The sequence below is a fragment of the Chamaea fasciata genome, unplaced genomic scaffold, assembly GCF_029207755.1.
Source record: "Chamaea fasciata isolate MVZ Bird 193981 ecotype frontalis unplaced genomic scaffold, bChaFas1.0.hap1 SCAF_11, whole genome shotgun sequence".
Taxonomy (NCBI): domain Eukaryota; kingdom Metazoa; phylum Chordata; class Aves; order Passeriformes; family Sylviidae; genus Chamaea; species Chamaea fasciata.
The window spans coordinates 14025868-14050231 of NW_027094096.1; the positions used below are offsets into that span (position 1 = coordinate 14025868).

The 24364-nt window shown below is 38.9% G+C and overlaps 1 protein-coding gene across 1 annotated transcript; it reads left to right on the plus strand.

Moving 5' to 3' along the window:
• Nucleotides 1-901: 901 nt before the first annotated feature.
• Nucleotides 902-20270, plus strand: CPB1 (carboxypeptidase B1). The gene is made up of 11 exons (XM_066193831.1): nucleotides 902-1010; nucleotides 1096-1171; nucleotides 2806-2930; nucleotides 5231-5330; nucleotides 5893-5994; nucleotides 7248-7349; nucleotides 9634-9744; nucleotides 9823-9913; nucleotides 10603-10805; nucleotides 18722-18806; nucleotides 20043-20270. The coding sequence occupies exons 1-11, from the start codon at nucleotides 940-942 to the stop codon at nucleotides 20228-20230; spliced, it is 1254 nt and encodes a 417-aa protein (XP_066049928.1). The 5' UTR covers nucleotides 902-939; the 3' UTR covers nucleotides 20231-20270.
• Nucleotides 20271-24364: the final 4094 nt, after the last annotated feature.

Sequence of the window (24364 nt, forward strand, 5' to 3'; positions counted from 1 at the left end):
GCTGATTCATTTAGAACCTCTCTGTCGAAAACATCAGTCACATCAGCACACAACATCAACAGAAAATTAATGTTGCATTCTATGCCAAATACTCGTTAATGAAAACTAAACAGATGCAAGTGCACTGATGCAAACACACCACTGTTCTTCAGAGTAGGCACAACATGAAAGTTAAAGATAAAAATGCTTCTGTATATCTACAGTTCATTTGATCTTCTTAGTAAATTCCACAGTATTTCTTAACCTGTAAGATCTTTACCTCCAATCCACACATGGTGAAATTAGAGAATGTGCAAGAATCAGCCGCTGTATTACATGGAGTATGTGTTCAACCCTACTGCTACTAGAAATTTCTCCTCTTTCAGTTCTGCAGACGCCTGACCTAAATTTCAGTGAAGTGAGCAAAGAACCAGTTCAGTACTTTCCTTCTCTGTTGGGGAAAAAAAAGCTAATTGGTATATACGCCAATTGGTAGATTCCTCTTTGGCAATAATATGTCAAATTCAAACCTATATTATTCAGGAAGAGGAACATTGTGATTAAGACCAGGCACACTGCATCAACATCTGATGGACATCTACCTTTACACAAAATAACAATAAAATATTATAAAGTTTGTAATTCAGCAACCAGCTTATTAAAAACAAATCTAAATTACATTAATCAGGAAAATAATAAAGTAAATTAAGTTCACTTTCTCATTTCAAGTGTTTATGCAGCTCAAAAAGCAAGGTTCTTTAGCAAGCCCCTTGTGAGACTTTCAGCTGTTTTCACAGGTGTAGAGGAAAACTCAGACTACAAATAGTACACAAATAAAACAAGGCCAAGGGAATAAGCTATCGGTTGATCAGTGGGTTATTCTGGTGTATAATCAATAAAAAGAAGGACAAAACAAACTATAAAAGCAGCACAAAAATAACAGAAAACCTGTTAAAAAAAATGTGGGCACTCTTGGTTCTCATAGGTGCTGCATCTGTTTCTGCTCACCTGCAGGATCCATCCTTTGATGGGTAAGAACAGACCCATCTGTGATTTCTACTGCATGATCAAAAGGCTTTCAATTCTTTCAAATCAAATCTTTTTCTCCTCTTACAGACAGAAGGTGTTTCGTGTGCTTCCACAGAATGATGAGCAGGTGGAAACCCTCAATTTCCTTGCCAGCATCATGGAGGTAAAGGACTTGGGGAAGTGGTTATATTGTAGTTGAAAGCTGAAAATTGAAAATTTCTCCTTTTGCTTAAATAACAGATTTTTTTTTTGAAAAGTGCTACTGAATTAAAGACCTAATCCTGATTTCATTCAAATCAGCTGTATTGTTTTTTCAGAAGGAATAGGACAAGTTGATAAAACCAGAGCTATACAAAACATTCAAATACCTTCCAAGAAACTCTGGTTTACCCAGTCTGAATATCAAAGTGCCCATCAGAATTTATTAATACAATTAATAAAACTTAAATGCTGTATTCAGAGTGGGGTGCTTTCAAGAATGTCTTAGATAAATCATGGAAATTACAACTAGCAGAACTTTTACCATTACAGGTGAAACATTTTCCTCATGTAAATAATCTAAAATTTTATAATCCTAGCAAAATGAATTTTCCTTTTGCCTCTAGTCTCTCATGTCATCTTTTCTTCTGTGACTTTTCCTTTAAAGCTTCCTTTCTCTCTAAGCTGCATGTTTCCCACTGACCTTGATGTCGATAAATGATGACACAATGACACGATGAAAAACAATAAAGACAGCAAATGTGTTTTCAATATTTCTGTTCAGCTTTGATGTTGTAAAATAGCTGTTGGTGAAAAAGACACCATTAGCTGTAGGATAAAAGGATGGTATTTTTAATGAAGCACAGATGTGGAGACCCATCATCAACAGGCTACTACAGCATGCTGGAACAGTTTTCTGTGGAAGAACATGCTATTGGAATGGTGCTGCCAATATCAACGAAATTGATACATACCATGCTTGCTTTAAAGAGTGAAGTATCAAAGGATTGTTTGCTTTCTTTTTCTTTTAAGAAAAGATCCCTGAAATACCACTGTTATGCAAAGCAGTCAGTCAGGACTGATGTAATTGTATATTTATCACCTCACTCGATGACACGTAATCCATGAATAACAAGCCCAAATTTCTTATACCTTCATGAGATGAAAGGGTGAAAAGGCATCAGGCTGGAAAATCAGCTTTGTTTGCATTGGCCTTCAACAGGGCACTAAATCCAGAGGCCTGGATGCTTACTTTAGCAAACATGAGTGAAGTAGTAATAACACTGTTGTTTGTCCACTCCGAATGAAACATCTTCAAAGGCACAGGTTCCTCATATAAACTTTAGCAATCTCTTTTAAAAGTACTCATACAGACAACAGTCTTTTTCCGCTGATTTATGTAAAAAATTCATACAGTTCACCTCTGATATTATTTCTCTCTAACATCTGTATGCAAAAACCCGAGCAAAAAAAAATGAAAGAAGCTGTAAAAATGAAAGAAGTTGTAAGTATAGTTATAATATTCACAATTCTGTATGAATGCAGATGCTGGAGAATGCTTGACATTTGTGAAATTGTCACTGTCATCTCCAGAATTCTGCTTTTTAAAATGCAGGGCCTAAGAAAATCTTAATCAATTTCCAGTTCAATTTCCAGGAATTTAGGTTGATACTTGTGGGAAGCAATGCTGAATCATTGTGACAGGATAGGCATGAAATTCAGTATATTGATCAGAACCTCACCAGCACACATACACCAATCGAAAAATCACAGCCACATGTATTTATTTATTTATGTAATTATTTGGTCTTCTTTCAGGTTGACTTTTGGCGGCCAGACTCTGTCACACTGGTAAGGCCAAAAATGCAAGTTGATTTCCGAGTTGAAGCTGAGAAGTCTTTTGATGTTGAAGGTCTTTTGAAAGAAAGTGGAATGGAGTATCAGTAAGTTTTTTCTCATTACTGTACTTTGAATAGAAGGGTACTAAATGCCATGGAGGATGTGTTCGAGCTTTTCATATTAGTCAACTGATTTTCCTGTCACAAACTTCATCCCTCCTGTGGATGCCTCTGCTGGGTTCAGCTTTCCTGTGACAGTTCAAATGGACTGTAACCACTCTGCACTGAAGGGGTGAGATGAAATGTTGATAGAGGCAAGAGACAGGAAGCAGATATGCAGTACCAGAAATTTCTGAGGAGTGAAAGCTCACCGCAATACACAAGGCTGGAGTACAGATGGGGATAGAAATATTTCCTACTACAGAAAAAATGCAGCAAAGGTCTAGAAAGAGCCAGAAAATACACCAGATTAGGGAAATGGACAGGGAACAGAAGGCAGAAAAATAAAATGGTAAGCCCCAAGGGCTGTCATGAGCAGATCCCCACTGAGTTGCTGAACAATAGCTAGGGGCCCAAAAAACCCCAGCATGCGACAGACAGAAAAGAGCTGCCAGGTGAAGGGCCAAGGAAATGTAGAAAACAGATTCCCGGGACAGCCTTGGGCTGACTGAAGTCACGTAGCTGATCCATGGCAAGGATGTCTCCAAAGAGAGAGTTGACCCAATATGACTGCAGCACAAGTGGAGTAAACAGAGCACACTGCCACATTACACGTCACTGGGAACAGAAGCACTGTAATGAGTAGCACTAATGGAAGAATAAGGAGAATGAGGGGTTGCCTGGTCCTGTTCTTTACGTCATATCTTCCAGTCACTGTGAAAGCATTAACTGAGGATGAGAAATTGACTTTGAGCTGGAGTGGAGTGGAATTGTCTGTCTTAATTTCTCCTTTCACTCCACTTAAGCATTCCAAAATGGCTCTGCCCAGCTTCATTATCAGGCCTCTTTTATGTGTAATGTATAGTCTGTCAACATCATCTACTCAGACACTGAAAATCAGTAGTAATTGTTCAAGTTTTTGTTATTTCATTTGTCTGAGTGTAGAGTTTTTGTCTCTCAGCCCCACTGTCATCGCTACTAGACCAAACTCTTTCATTGGACATCACACAGTTTTCAGGATAACTTTCATGGTCTGCTAAATGCAAAGCTAATCCATCCCTAAATTTAATGGCATCATGTCAATCATGTCTGATTTGTATGCCTCTGCAGGAACAGAATCTAAAACCACTCTAGAATTGATGGTTTTCAATAATCCCAAAGTGCACATGCAGCACAGAACTCCTGTTTCAGTGGAATTTCCTCTTTAGCAAAGGAGTTACTCTACATGTGTTAGTTTTCCTATAATATTCATGAACTGCCTCAGGTCCATGCACAAATCTTGTGATTGCAACAAAAGGCCAGAATGTCTGGAAGCTGTCCCTGACAAACTTGAGTGGATCGTCCTTGTGACAACCCAAGCTGTTACAATTCTTTTGAAGTGCAGCTGCAGTGCCGTGACATGTCACTTGCAATGTTTGTACTGAAGGCTGCTGGTGCCTCACAAACAGGCCTCCTGTTCCTCTATCCAAATCACAAATGATCAAGGACATATCCTGGATGAATAAGATTTGTAAGAGTTTTAAGACAGGCGCTGGAAAAACAAGAGGACTTCATTTTTTGATAGCCAAGGTTGAAATATAAGCAGAAGGTCCTCAAGAGCATGCTCAGTGATATGTTGTGCCTTTGTGTAAGCCCCAGGGAAAAATGAACAGGAGAGATCCAACCAATCCAGACAGGATGCTGAGGGTTTTTTGCAATTGTGTGCTCTATCTAATAGCTCACCTCACACACAATGAACAACAGAGCTGTCAAACCACATCTAACTTTGGAAGGTTGGTTTGACAGAGAATTTCATCAAACAAACATCTCTGGGGTGCTGCCTGGTTTTGAAACATTGCTGCAGTCTAACTCTCCTCCAGTGCCAAAAGTTCAAGAGGGCCCTTTTCTGATTGAGGCAGAAGCAACTGGCAACCTAAGATCAGCCCAGAGCTCATTTTTAGACTAGATACACTCTGTCTCAGCATTGCCATTTTTCTGGAACCGAACTGTTGCCATCCTGGAGGTTTGTTATTATGGAGTGAGGCAGGCGCTAATTGGCAGGAGCCTATTGCTCCCTGATCCTTCTGGTGGCAAGATTGAGGCAGGACGTGGTTGAAACTTGAAACTAAGATATCTTCTTTTCAACCTGCCTACCTTTTCTTTCACAATCTATGCAGCCCAAATGCTGGGCAGAGCTTGAAATGTCTTACTTTCCTGCTGGACTGCTGTATGTTTCTCTTCTCATTTTTTATGGTGGCTTCTTGCAGAGTTCTGATTGACAACCTGCAGGCGGCACTGGATGCCCAGTTTGACAGCAAAGCTCGTGCTGCCAGCCACAGCTATGAGAAGTACAACAACTGGGACACGGTAAAGTCTACAACATTTTCCACATTATCAGCTTGGTACCTTAGCTTCTGTAGTCAAAGTGCTTCCAGCCTTCTTCCCTTTTCCTGTTCTGCTACTTCCATTGATAAGATAATGCTTCCAAAATCTCCTTCCTCTTCATTACTGAGCTAGTTTGTGTAACCTACATTTCCTCTACTTCTGCTCCCAATGCTGCAAAGAACCTCTGGCAGAAATCCAGTGACCAGGCTGAGATGCTTCACTATTAATTTCCTCTTTCCTTTTCACTACTTCTCCCATCCCCTCTGCTAAACAACTCAGTTCCATTCCCTGCCTCAATTCTAGCTCTTCCTGTCCTACCATAAGACCCCTTCCTCCTTTTTTCACAGCCATGTTCATTTTTCCTGACATGTAATCACGGCCACGTTAGTCTTCACATCTTTGCTCTTTGGAAATCTACAAATTGTATTAAATATTAGGCCATGTTAGATGCCCAGAAAGACTGTTCTGGCTTGAAGTCTGCAAATTAATCAGTCTGGACCTGAGGAACAGAGTCATCAATAGATTTAACCTCTTTATTAAATAGATAGCTGCTTGGACTGCTGATATTGCTGCTCAGAACCCAGACCTTGTCTCTCGCAGTGTAATTGGGGAAACATATGAAGGACGGCCAATGTACCTTCTCAAAGTAAGTGCCTTGATTTTTTCACACCAGACCCTTCCCTTATTAACCTCTGTAAGATCATGATGTCTAGTAAAACACCAGTGTTGCTAACAAAATGTCTAAAGTACCACACATTTTGCAGAAAATCTAATATATTTTGTTTACTACTATTACAATTTTTTTATAAATACATATATTTTTAAGGGGGCATAATGAATTATTAGAAGTTCAGACATAAATTCAATCACACCACTGAGAGCTATTTGAATGGCCATCTACCTTTATGTTCTCTCCATCTGTTGTTTGTAAACCCATTTGCTCTAAAAGCATCTATAAATGTCAGTCTCTGCCAACAGGAAACAAATCTCTGTCTTCACCATATATAATTTTGAGCTGATTTTGGCCAGGGTAGAGTTAATTTTGTTTTCAGTAGCTTATATGGGGCTGTTTCAGATTCATGCTTGTTTGAAAACAGTGTTGAGAATTCAGGGATATTTTAGTTACTGCTGGGCAGCGATTACAACAGAGCCAAGACCTTTTCTGCTTCTCACAACCAGCCAGGGCAATGGCACCTGGGAGGGGACACAGCTGGGACAGCTGGCCCCAAGTGACCCAGGGGATATCCCAAACCACAGGGCTCATGCTTAGTGATAAACTAGGGGGAAGGTGGGTCAGGGCCATTGCACAGTGACTGGCTGGGCAATTCCTTACATTTCCATCACTTGCCTTTCTCGGGGTTTGTTTCTTTGTTTTTGTTATTTTCCTTCTCATCATTATTGTTGTTGTTCATTAAACTATGCTTGTCTTGGCCCACAGGTTTGCTCTAAGTGGGCTACTGTGTTGTGCTTCGTTGTCAGCTGAGTTTAAACCACTGAATTTTTTTTCACAATCTTATGGATTAATAAGACGATAACTTAAATAAAGGTGAAAGAATAAAGAGTACTTATCACAAAATGCACAAGTATTTACAATAATATTCAAACATTCAAGATAAACTTTTAGAGACACTACAGGAAATAAATCAACAGTGCAGAGTAATCAAATAATTGGGGGAAGCTTATCTACATTAACAAATTGAAATTATTAAGAATATTTTTTTAGCTTGAATATCATGGTTAGCTACAGTTGGGAGCACTCCATAGATTTCCATTTAAACAAGGAATGCTATGTTTGTATAAATTTTGACTTTTTAGGTCAGCAAGCTGACTGACTTGTTCTGCATACTATTTATTTTGTTCAAGCCCTGGGGTGTTGTTTTTGTTTGGGTTTTTTCCTAGCTGGGAAAAAGTGATCCAAATAAGAAGGCCATCTTTATGGACTGTGGTTTCCACGCAAGAGAGTGGATCAGCCATGCTTTCTGCCAGTGGTTTGTGAAAGAGGTCAGTAAACTTAATGATGAAAAATACTTTACAAAATACAACTGTTTAAGAATACCTTAAATGAGCAGCAAGAACTCAGGCCACTGTGTTTTTCCCTCTAAGTACGTCTGCTCATGCCTTCTTCTCACCTCAGAGGCTTAAGGTGTAACCACTTAAACCAGATCTTTGTGCTTGGACCTGGAATCTTTCAGCAGCATAAGACAACGTGAAACATGTCCAAGAGGTACTGATAACTACAACGGCTGCTCAGTTTGTAAATTCTCTTTTGCAGAGAAAAGTGAGAGGAAAAAAAATAGCTCTAGTAACACTATAAACATAGCCATGTTCTGTACACTGACATAAAGAATAAGAAAATTCAAGGGCACATCAGAAGGCACTGGAATGCATTCAGAACAGCTGACTTGCTACACTGCCAGGTGGTGGATTCCTTGCAACCAGCTTTATTCAGTAAGGCAACAGAGAGGATGGAAACCGACCCTCAGCTCAGCACTGAGGAAATGTACCCAAGAAAGGAGGAAGACAATAACTGAAGCTCCCTAAGCTCCACTCAGGAAGAGGGAAATGCATATACATCCATTTGAGCTGACACCTCAGACTGTACAGAAAGGTGATAAAACATGAAACCATATTCAGGGAAGAGCTGCACAGGTGAAATTAGCTTCACTTCAGTCTAGGATACCTTAGGTCTTCAATTAAACAATTTTATGTCCTTTATATTTTCTTTCTGATCACCAATATAAGCAGGTGGAGGTTATCAAATGCTGCACAGTCATCTTCACAGAGACAGGTATATTACCCCTCAGATGGGGGAGATCAATTTAGCAGAGCAACTCACTGACTGAATCTCAAATTTTGTAATAATTTCTGTTGGAAGATAAGAAAAAAAAACACCAACCAAAACCAATCAACCAACCAAATAAATAAAAACACACCAGAAGCAGCAGGTGGAATTTAAAACCCAAGAAAAGGAAAGCAAATATACATGAGACAGCCATGCTGGCAGAGGCCTTGGTGGCAAGCATAATCTCAGTCTTATCAGACAGGCATGCAGTTTTGTGTAAGGAGCAGTGGAAATTGGAAGTGACATTTCGGTGGAGTCAATGGGAATATGATTTCATTAGTGCCTAATAAGGCTGCAGACAGTATGTGGTACCATTTTTCTCTCAGCAATTCACGTCACTGCAGCTGTCATTTTCACTGTCTGGTCACTTAATTCATGGGTGTACCTGACACCAGCAGTGCCTCTGCTCAGTGTGTCCATAGGCAGAAGTGCTTCCAAAGTGCAGACCTCTGAGCATCATCAGAGTTTCACTTGGGATTGTTTCTAGACATAAAAGTAAAAAAAAATTGAGAAAAACATGAGCCAGGTGGCTTGTTATAGGTTTCTCAAAAAAGAACACAGGCAGCAAGAACAAAAAAAACCAAAACGAGCATAAAATAAAACGCAGGAAAAAGAATTTCAAGTCTGAAACTGCTTTTCTAGATTTTGTATCCCACCCTCCTACTTGTCAGTTACAGGACAAAAAATGCCTTTTCCCATTGCATTGCCACTTGGATTTCCCTTTATGGCTATGTAAACAAAACATGGCTGCAACACACTTGGAGCAAATTTCCATGATCATTGCATGGTCTCTCAACACTGATATGAATCTGTGAACAAGCATAGCAAGTGCCAGACCATGAACAATCAGGGTAGAGAGGATATTGCAGGAGTTCCTGTTTGTTGTTCAATATCTGTGTCTGGAAAAGTTCAGGGAAAAATCCGTCTCCCTATGGATAAATGCATCCACAAAATTATGATTGGAAATGTGTTAGGATGCTACTTAGAAATATTATCTATAATTCTGGTTGTTGATGAAATTTCTGCACAACTGATACAAAAAATGGAAATAACGATTTCTCATTCTCACATAAATTAAACTCAAACTTTTAAGGTGTTAGGATGTAGAAATACATATGGACAGCAATATTGTTCTGCCTGTAATCAAGAAGCTAGCAGATGGAAATCTCTTTCCAGTGATTTATTATCCTGTTCAAAATCAACATTCCTTCATCTTATAATTTATCTAACAGTATAGGATGGTTTTCTAACAGCAGTGTGGTTTGTGGTGCAAATCTAAGCACATGTAATAACACAGGGGTTCCATCTCATGTGCTGGAGTGACCTGGATGACTTTTTCTACCACATTCATTAATTCCTGACCCAGACCCAGGCCTTTACATATACACAGGAGATAAACATCTGTGAAGGCATCATCAGCTTTTTCTACTTTGCTCCAAGTAGGCTGTGGAGACCTACGGAAAAGATACTGTCATGACCACACTTCTCGACAAGCTGGATTTCTATGTTCTGCCTGTTGTTAACATTGATGGTTACGTTTACACTTGGACAAATGTAAGTACACTCTTCTTTCTTACTGTTGGAGAAATCAACTGTCGGGACTTTTAGTTCTCATCTATGATTCTGTTACAGGACCGCATGTGGAGAAAGACCCGCTCTAAAAATGCCGGGAGCACTTGCATTGGGGCAGATCCCAACAGGAATTTGGATGCTGGCTGGTGCAGTAAGTGTCTCCTAACAAGAGTTGCAAGTAATTACACACAAGTGAAATAGCCAACATACTTAATTATGGATTTCTCCTACCTGGTGGTCCAGCTTCAGCTTGAGTGAAGCATTGTAGAGCAGCTTGTGTTTAATTTTAGAGCAGTTTTGGAAAAAAAAGTCAAACTTTGGGTATTTGCATCATCAGTATGGCTATTTCTACGAACATTTCTGCACACCCACGTGCATATATATACATATTTACTTACACACATGTATACACATATATACAGACACACACATAGCTATGAGTTCAGAACAGAAACCAAAGGAGCTTGCTTTCATGAAAAGAAGTCTCTTTTGTGTGGTTTCCACTTCTCTCTTCCATGGAAGTGCCTTAGTAATGGAGAAGATATGCAAGGAGAGGATTGTTAAGTACTGAAACAAATCAATATCCCAAAATATTCCCTCAATATAGGGCTTTACATCCATATTCACGTTCTTCCAACTATGCACACTGTAAAGGCCACATTTATTTATTGCTATGGGATGTTTCCCAGCATCTTAAATGCGCCATAAAATATTCTCTCCTCTGATACGGCATGTGTATTAGCAGGATTTCCACGGCTTACCTGTAAAAGTGGTGTAACATGACTCTCCTAACAATCTACTTCTTCATTAAGTACTCATTAAATTCACCTTTCTTCTCAGCTCTTGGAGCCTCAAGTTCCCCCTGTGCTTCCACTTACTGTGGTTCTGCACCTGAGTCTGAAAAGGAGACCAAGGCTTTGGCTGATTTTATTCGTGAACATCTTTCTACAATCAAGGCATACTTGACAATTCACTCCTATTCTCAGCTGCTACTGTTTCCTTACTCATACACTTATGATTTGCCATCGAATTACGAGGAACTGGTAAGTGTCTTTGTCATTTTGACTTAATGAAAAGAATAAGCAGAAATCATCACTTGCTACCTAGGTCTCTTTAACTTCAAGCAGTTTCTTTAACATCTGGAAAGAATCCATATTGTCGTTTTTTGAAAATATTTAGTCTCAGCAAGAACAAGGGAAACCGTGATGGTTTCAAGGTAGCTCAAGTGCAGGATGAACTTCAGAGCCTTATTTAATTTCCATGTGCACAATGAATTTGACACAATGTCAGTTCTGTTATCCAGTCATGCCACCCAGAAATCCACTCTGCTGTGCAGCACTGCCTCTTGCTGACTCCGGAGGCTGCTGTATGTGTACCTTTAAAATGTTACATAAAAACACTATGGCCTGTAAGCCAAGCTAGCAGCTTGACAGATTGTTATAGCTATGAAATAACTTAACTGGTATCAACAGCAGGCAGGGATCTCTGTCTACCACTTTCTGCTGAACCTTAGTTCTCCCTGAAGTAAAATGGTGAAACTCCTATTGGTAAGGGGTCAAGACAATGAGGTAGTTCTTGACAAAAGTATAATTGAAAACAGATTCAAAAGATGTAAAAAGTTTCAGTTTTGAGACCTTTTCCAAGAAGCTTGGATTTTAAACACAAACATTTTATTTAGAAGAGGAGAGGATGAATGTGGTATTTTACAGGACAATTTCTCTTTTACCAATTCTAGAGAGAAGCCACACTCTAATGCCATTTAAAAAAGACTTTTTTTTTTTGATCCTTAAAAACAGATAGAGAGTTTAGAACTATTAAATGTGTATAAACATTTCATAGCCAAAGACACAACAATCATGAATAATACAATGACTTCAGTTCTCTGGCATATTAGCAATTAGAATCTGTTGGCAGGGAAAATAGCACAGCAAGACAAAACAAACATATTTTGATTCTCCCACTTTCCTCGATGCTGCCAAAAGTCCAAGGCAACAACAGTGTGTGTTGCTCTGCTGCGCAGGTTTGACAGATTTATGGGTGCTCCCAAATACATGTCTTGGTTCTGAACACAAATACAAACTGGGGCCAAGAGTGAAGTTTCTTGTTAGATTTTTTTACTGCCTAGAAGAGAAGATTAAATTAAAACGAAGATTTTGTTTTCTTAATTTATATTCCAGGAATTTTTAAATTGAAATTATTCCAGGGAGTCGCAGCAATGACTTGACTTCATTTTTTACAAAAGCTTCATAATCTACACATTACAGTTCAGTCTAAAGTAATAAACAGCACTAAACACTTGAAGCTGCTTTGTTGTCAAGATCACAAAGTTCTTATTTGTCAAAAATTTGCATGAAATTCTGCCCCCATTTTTTGAATGAAGAGCAAATGTGATGAAATGTAACTAAAGTACGGGGTGTTTCTCACACACTATTAAACATAAATTTAATACACACAGTATTAAATAAAAAAATACATTGACAACTCATTACTAAAACAATCCTTAGCAGTAAGAAAGAACCTATATGCTTTGCTAAGTTTTAAAATTCTTAAATTAAAATTTAACATTGTCACTGTTCTATTCTAATACACAGTAAAATTTAAACTCCCCTTTCCTGCCATAGAAGACAATTCTGCTGTTACCACAGAGCATAAAAATTAAATTACTCAGGAATACAGGACATATATTCCTCTTCAGCCATTGGATTTCACTTTGTATATTAGTCTATCCAATATCACTTTATCCTATATCTTAAATCAGTCGCACTGATACCAGATAGAGTTCCATTATATTCTTCTACAGAGCAACCGTAAATCTCATCACCAGGACAAGGTGAACTTATGAGCACTTTTCACATCTTAATTGAGGGAAATTATTTCCTCCTTTGATGATCCCAACAGAAACAGAAGGATCCTAGAGGTGTTCAACCTGTGCAGTATCTGATTTTTTACATGGGAAGACTTGTTACCAGAAGTCCTCTTGGACAATGGGGCCAGAGTATCACCCAATCAATATTACCTGTAGTTGAGATAATTAAACAGAAAGGACCTTATGCACTCCAATGTCTGAATTAAATAGAAAAATTGACTTCCACAGGCTGTGGGTCAGGTTCACATGTGCAGCTTTTTGGGTTAGTTCAAATAACTAAGATATATTTATTTAAGCTGTGACTAAAGACAATTTAAGGTTTTCAATCAACAACTTTATTTGCTTGAGACAAGATAGCTACAAAAAGAGGAATTACTTTATATGCCAATTGCTGTGTTTAATGTCTGAAAGTTCGGTCTAAATTTAGAATTTGGAGAAATGCTGAAGAAGGAAAATCTTAACTTTTAACAGATATTTTTGGGCAAATAAAAGAATCATAAATCATTTTTTAAATGAAGAAGCGAAATTTATAGTACCATTATCTTATCTTAGATGTTATTTTTACCCTGACAGATTTAATAAATTAAAGGAAATATAGCTGCAATTTCTTATCTCTTACAGTGAGCAACTGGACATGGGTTTAAACAAAACCTCGCATGTCTGCTTCTAATTAATAACATTTTGTTCCATTGTATTTAATTAAAAGTAACATAATACCATGGGGCTTACTTGCATTCCAGTGTCCAAGATACAGAGGGGTGCAAAAATTGAGTAATCTGAGATTAGGACACTAAGTCTCCAGAAGAGAAAGGTCCAGAAAACGCCTGTACCTTCCTTTCCTGAACATGTAGTGAACAGTGTGTCCTTGGGGCTCAAAAGACTTTTTCTGTTTACAGCCTCAAGAAATCACCAGAAGGCCTAAAACTGTTTTGGTTTTTCATGTAGAACAGAGCACTCTGAGAACACCATCCCTCAGCCATGCCTTGTCTTGGGGTGTAGAATGTGGTGAAAGTCATGTATGTCCCTTCCTTCCCGTGACTTCCCACTCTTCCCCTGAGATGCAAGAGGATCTCTGAGGTTATAAATCCCACAGCTCATAAGGATTTTCCCCAAATTTGTCTCCCTTTATTCAGGGTTGTTGTTTTGTCCCCCCAGCCTAGGAATTGCACAAAACTTTCACTGTTGTCCAAACAACAAAAATAAAACCCAAGACAGGAAAATCTAGGTCAGGAATTTCTCAGAAGTTGCACAATATTCTTGTGATGACACCCTTAAAGAAATATGTCCTCCTTTCAGAGAATCACATTTTGTCTGCTCTTGGCTCATTCTTTACTATACGCTGGCGTATTGCCCTGAACACAGAATACACACTTGAATCCCTCTCCTACAGGGAACAGAAGCATTAGCTTTTCACAATAACAAAATATGCTTGGCAAGACCCGTATCTCTCCACACCCCAAAAAGACTATTTTCATCTTTATTTTACTATTCACATTTTTGTCCTCTTGCAATAAAGAACTATGTATTTAATCAGACTTTCATAGACAGTTCAGCCCATATTTTTTAATCCCTTCTTACATTTGCCTTAGCTTCCCATTAGGTCACCCTATGCTTTTCTCATTTTCAGCAGACAAATCTAGCTTTATCAATTGTTTGTATTTGAATTGCCTCTTAAATGTAGTTTGAGAGAGCAGAGGAATGTGCATTGTGGCCTTCCTTCCTTTCCAGTTCAATTCCATCTCTCAGTTAAACTCAGCACCAAATACATGTGTGCAGCCAGCTCATAGTCACTTATCAGATTAAGGTAGGTGCGTGATTACAGCTTCACAGGCTGCAGAATATTACATTCCTTTACAACCCAAGATAATTCCAGTCTGTATTACTTGAATGCATATTGGCTGCATGGGTTGTTGTTTCAACTCAGCAAAATGAACCTTCCATATTGGGTCAGTCTAGCATTTCACTTCCTCCTGAGTGCTTAAAATAGGACATATTAGAAAGTGGAGATATGCCCAGAGTCTGTGCAGCCTGCAAGAGTGAATTTCAAATATGTAGCAAGACTGTGAGTATCAATCTCATTATTTAACTTAGCGCCTGGTTGTGAAGTCCTGAAGATGCTTAAGACATATGAAGACCTGTGAGTAAGAATTGTTGGATAGCAAAAATCCTACATCTAAGAGGCTCAGACAAGCCAATGAGCAGTTGCAATCTGCAGCTGTTGTATCTGTGCTATTGCACAGATTGTATTACTGTGATTGTACTACTTGTTGCAGTAAATATTGTTAAAGTCAACTGGGAAGCACAACAAACAGGAAAGGGGTCAGCAAAGCAGTGTATGAAACCGGCTTCACAGCTCCTCCACTGAGTTTACCACAACAGAACTGTTCTGCATTGGCAGGTTTCAAATTGTGAAAAGGATACGTTTAGTAGCAGCATCTTCCAGATGAAGTTCATGTGTGAATCTGGCTGATAGACAAGAGTCTCCAACAAGAGTGGGGCCTAACTGAGTTGCAGTGGAAACCCTCTCACCAGGGACTGATTTCTTAAGCACTGTAGAAACTGTCACAAAAAATAGGCTTGTAAAGAAAATTAATCATTCCACTGAAATCCTTCCCTGGGCTCATGGAGCACGTGAGCAACAACAGAACAGTGAACTAAATTACACATCATCACGGACCCTTGAGGGAGGAGTCTGTTTTTACTGGCAAAACAAGAAGGCTCAGAAGTTTCAATTCACTTGGCTAAAGCTAACTTAGCAAATCCACATTTTCAGACTTTCATTTCAAAGGAAGTTGAGGGTCCCTTTACTTAACAAGTATAGCATACAGGACTGATGCGAAGGGAAAATACAGTTGTCAGCCTTGGGCAAATCAGTTTGCAGTCCAGTGAAGGAAGAGAGCAAGGGGTCCAGTCAAACAGTCGAAAGACTTCTCCAGACTGCTCTCACACTGAGAGGGCAAAGGGAGTGGTCCACAAACAGCAGCTGCATATCAACATCTGTGAGGTGTTTCTAAATGGCCACAGTTTGCTGGCAAATCCACCCTGATGATACAAGAGTAAAATATGGGAGATGCTCCCATAAAAATTACCTATTAACACACAAAATATGCTTAGCCTGATAATTTATCTTGTTAGTTCAAACTTCCGATGTCATGAGAAAGAGACCACATCTTTCATTAAAAGCTAATAACTGAAAAAACCTAGGTTTGAAAGTTGTTAATTATGTAAGATAATGACAACTGAGAACACAACTCTGCTGTCTCCCTGGCTCACCCACTCTGTACATAAGATCAAGCGAAATATTGGTAATTGCAGTGTAAACACAGATGGGTGATGAGCGCAGGAAATGCTGCCTTCTGCTGAAATGACCAGCTCTGAGAGCTCAGCTGGGAGACAGAGGCTGAAAAGCCGTTTCTGCTCCCAGTTACAAGGTATTACTCTGGAGTTGTTTTTATTTCTTTGATGCAGAGCACCACTTGTTTCTCTGCTACTACAAATGTTGGCAAAATTTTCCTTTCAAAAGAGGAATTCTTAACAATATAAAATCCCAAACAAACAAACAAACTCCAAACAAATCACAACAATTCAGTTAAGCCCATTATATCAAGAGATGTAGAAAATCATTGAAGAACAAAGAGTATGCTCAAAGGTCAATAGGAAAACAATGTTTCACCTTGCAGGTGTATTCCAAATAATTTACAGGCTTGAAAACGCAAACTACTTTTCACCCTTTTGGAAAATTTTGGGCATTGTTTATATAGCTCTGTACAGACCTCCCTATCAGTTCCTACTTATGGATTGCTTCGAGTAATTGAGCTATTTTGAAAAAAAATACAAACTCATTTTCCTCATATTTTGTATTTATACTTGCAAGTATTTACTTAATACATAGTATTCCTGCTGGTTTATATTATATTATTAAGAAATTACAATAGTTTCTATAAAGTTGAAATTTATTTTTCTATCAAAAATTCTTATAGAGCTTCATTTCATGATGAAGTCATAAATGCTTAGGCATGTTTTTCACTTAGAGAGGGTCATTTAAAACACCACCTTCATCTCCAACCTGGAGAGCTTGAGAAAGCTGTTTCTTTGGATTCTAGGCTCTAAACAGCTGGAAATCTCAACTGCTCTTTCTACAAATCTCTGTTTTTACAACTTCCTGCCAAAAATTTAAAAAAAAAATCCCTCAGGTAAAAAGATTTCCTGACATACTTTTTTTGGTATCTGCTCTGGTATGATTTAAAGCTGTCATTTGTCTGCTGGGTGGAACAAATGCCCTGGGTCAAACAGCCCCACAGAGCAGCTCTGCTGTTCTATTGTCCCTACTTTTGTTAACTAAAGAGAGAAAATACCAGTTACCAACAGGTCTGCATATTGTACCAGACAATCTTTCCAAATTTTATTTCCACTTTGCATATAGTTGAAGAGAGGAAGAATCAGTTTACATTTAAAAATTCATTTGGTATTGAGCGAAGATTTGACTCTATCTCAGCTGCTGATTAAACGTGTATATTATAAACAACAGATGGCTGAAGAAAACATGGCATCGCTAGCAGATAGCAGACTCCAACCTCTACAATTCCCTCAACATGTGTTAAAAATTATTACGGATTTTATAAAAATCAATTTGTTGAGGGATTAAAAAAAAGGAAAAAACCCAAACCAAACAAAAAAGAAGACCATAGGAGAGAGCTCAGCTACTCCAATTGCTTTGGATCCAAGATTGTGAAATGCAGAGCAACAACATTCTTCCTTGCAATTGCTTGTCTTTGTGCAGTAGAGAGGCCAGAAACCAAACTCCACATTCAGGCACAGTCAGTGTTATAGGTGGAAAGACAAGCTTCAAGTATGCTTTGGTCTGCCTATCCTTCCTATGCTAAAGGACCACAAATTCCTAGAGCAAACTCCCATAATTCTAAAATGTTCAAAACCAAATATTTGGGAATGGGGAAACGCAATTCTGCTAGAGAGTAGGCTGCCAGTGATAATGCAAACATGTTCTGATGTTGTTTACTAGAAGCTGAGGAAGTTCTCTCAGTTAACTAAAATTTTCTAAATACATGGTCCAATATGCCTTTTTGAGTAATTCAGAAGAACACTTGAAGCATAAGGATGAACAGAGAATATTTTACAATATATCTTCCACTGGGAACTAAGCCAGAGTGTAACCTACAGAGAAGCAAAGAGCTTGAGGAAATTCCTGGAATAGTAAGCCATTCAGCTGCAAGCTATAAAGAAATATGCAGCAACCCATTGCTTATTCTTCGACTGAACATATGCTTTCAAAAATCATTCATATTTATCATCTGTTAGTAATAGTTTTCATGTTTTATTACCAACATGTTGTATAATGAAGAATTAGAAAAGCCATACGTTCCAAAGAAAAGTCTGCAATTTTCCTTAATGCAAACATACAAAGCTTCATAGTACTATTGATGGGCCTGATCCAACCCTCACTGAACCAGTGGGAGTTGAAGGAGTCCCTCTGTGCACAGGAAATGAATTGAAATTATTGACTACACATGGTTTCAGGGTAATTTATGCCTTTTTTTTTCTGTTAATATTTATAAGACCTTAATCTGCTTCCACTCGTATCAATGTTCAACTCCCCTGACTGAGCCCGCTCTACTCTGAATTTATAGCTACATGAACAGAAGGAAAAGAAAGGCTATTGTATGTTTGCAATTTACAGCACCAAGTTATTACCATTCTCTAAGATTCTTTTATCTCTAAGTAAGGTTTTTTATTTTACCTTGTACAAGCTACTTCTAAGTCTAGAAAGTGCTGTTACCTCTTGTCCCCTTATCTGTCCAAACCCCCCTGGACTGTACACCAGGCTGCAACGGACCATAGACAGACTGGAGCACACTCCATTTAACCTGCGAGAACAAGTTCTTTGCTGACAAGCTCTTCTCACAACACCAGGACAAGCTGGGCCTTGTCAGCTACTAGTCATACTGAGAGGTCGACAACAGTTTTCAAATAAAAGCTTTTCCAGCATGGCTTTTCAGTTTATACAGCAGTGTAATTGCCTAGATTCACTCAGAAAGCTGCTGAAAATCTGCATTTATCATTCTTCTTTTCTTACAGAACTCCATAGCTAAAGCTGCTTCCAAAGAGCTCGCCAGTTTGCACAACACTAAATATACTTACGGTCCAGGAGCGACAACAATCTGTAAGTATTGACCTAAACATACTGACAATCTAGATTAAGTGCTGCTAGGACTATAAAATGCAGTTTTCTAGTGATTCTTGTTCCTCTTTCTAAGTAGTCCCCTTCTTTCTTCACATGCATATACTAAGAGGTACATATGGGACCTGTCATTTCTAAATTATGGGATAATTTATTCCTTAGGGATCTCAGGAAGTGTGTGACCCCCTAGAAAGTCAAGTGATGTGGTAAAATGTTTATGAATTTATGTGCATAACACAAATTCCTAAATCATAAACGGCTTAGATTTAAACATAAAAACCTTGACCTGAGATTTTCTGCATTTCTAGTATCTCCAACTCAAAAATGATACGAATCCTTTGATTCCACTGTGTGATGTGAATCCTTCAACCACCAACACCAATTTCTTTTACTTTGCATTACATTCTGAGACACATACTAATTACAATCCTATTTGTAATGACTAATTATTATACCCTTCCTGGGAACTCAGCTGTGGATATGGCTTTTGCAGTGCCAAAAGCCAAGTCGAGGTTGCCAAATCCAGATTTATAGAACTTTAATAGCTCCCATATCACTTAAGTTACTTAAATATGGAAGCTAACTTCCCTTGCCTGTTTCTCCTTCCTCAAATAGTTAACCACTCCCTCCCAAACACTTTAAAAAATAGTTTCTTCCAATTTTTACAATATTTTTGGAGATTCTTCCTTTAGAAATGTGTTGGTGATGCTTGGCATTTCTGGAGACTCCTTCCTCAGCAAAAGAGACCATTTTTATTGTACCGGCTACCAAAAAGGGAGAGTACTTTTTGTCCAGCAGAAAAAGATGGAGCTGAAATTCCAGATACTCAGTTCTTTCCCATCTCTGTGAACCTCAAAAAGCCCACCCAGTGAGAGAGTATTTGCTTCTGATACCAAGTGTTTCTAAACACCCCCATGCAACCACACCATTTTCCTGTCCCATAGACATTTCTCCCATGGTTTCCCCACAATAGTGACAAGGAGGGAGCAGTTTAGCTTGCTTACATTTACTTGCACAAGTCAGCTGGAACAAAGCTCATAAATGGCCTAAAATCACTGCAACTTTTCCATGAGCATGAGCAATCAATTCACAGAATATTTCTTTTTATCTGTCCTTTCCACATTCCTGGCTATGTGACTTGACCCATTTGATGTATTTCTCATTTGATGTGTAGCCACTCTTTCTCAGTTAAGTTTTATTTAATTTCTTTACCAACAGACCCTGCTGCAGGGGGCTCTGATGACTGGGCTTATGACCAAGGCATCAAGTACTCTTTCACTTTTGAGCTCCGGGACACTGGGAGATACGGTTTCCTTCTCCCTGAATCTCAGATAAAGGCAACCTGTGAAGAGACTTTACTTGCTGTTAAGTACATTGCCAATTATGTCCTTGAGCACTTGTATTAGAATGTAGTTCTAAAAACTATTAAAGTAGGCTTTATGCAAAGATGCCTTCCTTTTTTTTTTTTTCTTCCATAAAAATTACATCTTTATTTCTCTTTACTTAATGTTCTTAGTCATATTCTTAGTCTATTACAGGTCACTAGAACTACAAGTTTTTCAAGAGGAATTATAGAAATTCAAGAGAAACAAAACATTTTTATTAAGGCAACTGATATAGTTGGGGGGTTGAAAACGAAGGAGCACAAGATTAATCAACCTTAGTGATTAAGGTCACCTTATTGATTAAAGTTATCTTTACACACAGGAGATGGTCTGAGCATTAGAGTTTACAGAGCCTGACTGTTAACCACAATTAAACAACCAGGTGATCCACATAGATCTGTCTGTCACGAAAACATTCATTGCCTCAATGGCAACAGTAGCAAGGAGAAGCTCACATCACATACTTATAAAATCATATTAACTGTGATGTGCTCTTGTGAATTTTCTCAAAACCCACCTAGGATCTGTCCCATCACTGAAAAATAATTTGGATCTGCAGTCACTGCTAGTCCAATCTGGACTCAGTTATGAAAATTATAATTACTGATAGTAGTCAAAACCTGATATAAATCATGCTACCCTGTATTTAAGGCTCTCATGCTCACTACAGTAGCATTTCCCAATGTGTTCACAGAGTTCTCGTACTTCCTGGGGCCCCACATGTTCCTACTGTCATGAGCGGAAGAATCATAAACAGCCATAAAGACCAAGTCTGGTGATAAATGTGTAACTGCTTCTTTCATGAAAAGCTGTAGAGAATTATCCCCTCCCAATCAATTTTCTGTACAGGTAATGTGGGTCTGATTGGGTCAGAGTGAGTGAAAGTGATAAATTGCCACTCGACATCTTTCCCACAGAGCTGCAGAAAATGTGTTTGGCATCTATTAATACCGTTTGGAGCTTGGCTAACATGGGACACACTCTGCACAATGATAGGGAAAAACCTTATGTCAACACAGAACCTGGCTGATCTCCCTGCCACTGCCGGAAGCTCTGAACAGAGACTTCCACTGTCCATTTATGGTCCTGGAATTAAACCCATCTCTGGCAGGTCTTTAGCTAATCCACTCAACACAGCCCCAGAAATGCATTTTACAGAAAATGGTTCTTCAAAGAAAACCGTCATATTCAACACCTGTCAAAAACTACATGTTCTGCCTTTTTGTCCCTTTTCAGTGGAAGGAAACAGGAAGACAGGGTCCAATTTAAAATTACACTATCATTTCCATATATAAGAGGAAGAAAGGTCCACATCCACTAGCCCAGTCCAATTAGCCCAGCAGCACTCAGATTAAACTATTCCTCATACATGACTGATCCATCTGGTTTTGATCACTGGTGAAACTGAACCCACGTGTGAAAGTAACACGTACCAACAAAAAAGACATATCATTCTGTTTTGCAAAAGAAGTAGGGGGAAGGATAATCAACGTTACTAAAAATAGCACAGGATGTGAACAGAACATACTGGCCAGAGCCAAACATGTCACAAAGGGCAGGAAAATAAATTTCTCAGAATACAAAATATTTTGCTAATTTTAACTAAGTATTAACAACTGCCCAGGGACTATTCTCTCTCTAACTACGCTATTTGGGAAGATGTCACAGATTTTACACCAACTGCAATGTGAGTTCTTGATTCTCAGCACTTAGTACTATCGTGCAGTTTGCAAGTTCCATCAGCTTGATGAACTTGGAGATCTTTTTCAACCTTAATGATTCTATTATGCCATTCTGTAATTCCATGATCCAGTACTAGGCAGGCATTGTGTCAGACTGCAGGCAAGCAAACTCACAGCTACAAACATAGTTGAGGGCCAGGTCACAGCTCCCAGCAGTTCCAACAATTACCCAGCACCCAGCAGTTCCAATAGCATTACCCCAGTTAACTTAAATGTGTGACTCTGAGGCAGAATATAGTACGCATTTGGTGGCTCTGACATTCACAAATCAAGCCACAGCAAGGCAGTGATCTGCAGCTTTTCTGTGCCTTCTCCCCAGAAGTTCATATTTTGGCCTTAGCTTCCCATTAGGTCACCTTATGCTTTCCTCATTTTCAGCAGATAAATCTGGCTTTATCAATTAAATTCTCCCCAGAAGGCACTCACTAGCACTGTTGATCAAATTACACAGATGCAGAGAAAAGCAATCAAATGTGGTATTATCATCCATGCAGCTTGGAACATAAGCAAGGAATATATGGGAGAATTTTAAGCAGGGAAGGACATTGTGCTAGCAGGTAAGCTGCTAGTGCAGGGACACTGAAAGAAAACATGGAGAGGAAGCAAAAGTTCATCAAGAAGTCACATTGCTTCAAACTCTAGCATCACTTTCAAAAACCATGGAAATTTCATATGCAAAACTGATTGATAACCTATTCTTAAATTAAAGCACATGAAACACCATGTGAACACAAGAAAATACATTTTTATCACAGGTGTCCAAAAACCAGAACAGGTTGCCCAGAGATGTTGAGTTGCCCTCCTTGGAGATGTTGTTCAAAACTTGGCTGGACAAGGCCCTGGGCAACCTGCTGTGTGCTACCCTGTTAATGTCTGTCTGATACAGGTCAACCAAGGACTGAGATGAACAATTTCAGCTTTTCCTGTTTGATTTATACCGCTCCTTTAATCAGATAAATAGAAAGGGAACATTCTGTTTTCTTGATTAAGAATCACATCAAAAAGTTGCATCTTTCTCATACTAAGCTATTGTTTAGTCAAATGCATTCAAACAGCCAATTCATTTCAGCGTTTCCAAACTCAAGATGGATTAAGACCTGATAAAGTGCTTTAGAGACAATGTACTGTCCTTCTGCCAACTCTACCAGGAATGATATTGGAGATACCAGACTACTCACAGAGGAAATGTCCCCTCAATACAGGTCACAGCTGCAAAGGCCCTTAACAAAGGCAACGCTTAAAATTTCTTGATTCTTTAACACATGAAAAGGTAACTGACACACAAAAATGGATGAAATGCAATTAAGTCCCAACAGTTGTGTGAGAGTTAAACATGAGCTTCTGGGGAAGGTATTTCCAAGTTGGCTCAAAGTTGTAAAGCAACTGCTGACACACAATGGTAATTCAGAGAAAGCAACTTTTGCTCTTAATGATCCAGACACCACTGCCTCAAAAACTGCGCTAGAAATTAAACCTGTGCTTACAGTGCAGCCTGCTCTGAACTCTGCTTTGCTGACATATGGCCTCAGCATGCTTCCTATCACTTTGAATTCTTCCAAGCACAGATGTGGGCTGTGCATTGAAGCAGGTTGTCTCTGTGTTCCCTGCTGCACTCAGAACAGCTGCATTACGGTTGTATACAGCATTTACTACAGGAGAGGAAACAGCCAAAAGTTTTTGAGAATGGGACTGGGTCCCTGTCCTTTACAGGAAGGATGCCAGGTTACGTGTGGTAAACTTTGCAACCACAGAAAACAGAAAATTTGCTATCAGTAAGTGATTATCAGCTTAGCCAAGAAATGAGGAACTAGGGAATGCAACAGCTGGCAAGCACTAAAATCTTCTCTTTCAGCATTTAGCAGAAGACCTAAGATGCCTAACTGGAATTCCTCAAGGAAAGTATGAATCACTCTGCTTTAAAAAAACAATCAGCTTGCAATTTCCTGGTTTCATGGGGAAAAATCAAATATTCAGGTTTCTTGTTAATTCACTGATATGTCAGGGCATGATGGGAGGGGCAGGGAAAGGGTAGTAAGTTCGGGAATAATGGCTGTCATTCCTGCAGATCCCTGTGTTGCAGTTGCTGACATGAGTGAAGCCACTGAGTACAGCTCCACATCAGAGTGACCCACAAGTTCATGTCCAGAAGGGGTACAGCTCAGAGCATCTCTGTTCCTACCAGTTCCCACCAGAGTTAGCTCAGAACCTCATCAGCCTTCCAGAAAAATCAAGAGATGCTAGTGAATTTTATAAATGGCAAACAGAACTCAAAAGACAAATGTGTTGTTATGCAATGCAGCAATTATGCCATTGCTGACATGTACGTTGCATCAGCTCTCATCAACATGGTTCCTTTTTCCCCATTGCAAAGATGCAACATATCAGATTATGGAACTGCAAATACAGCAGTAGA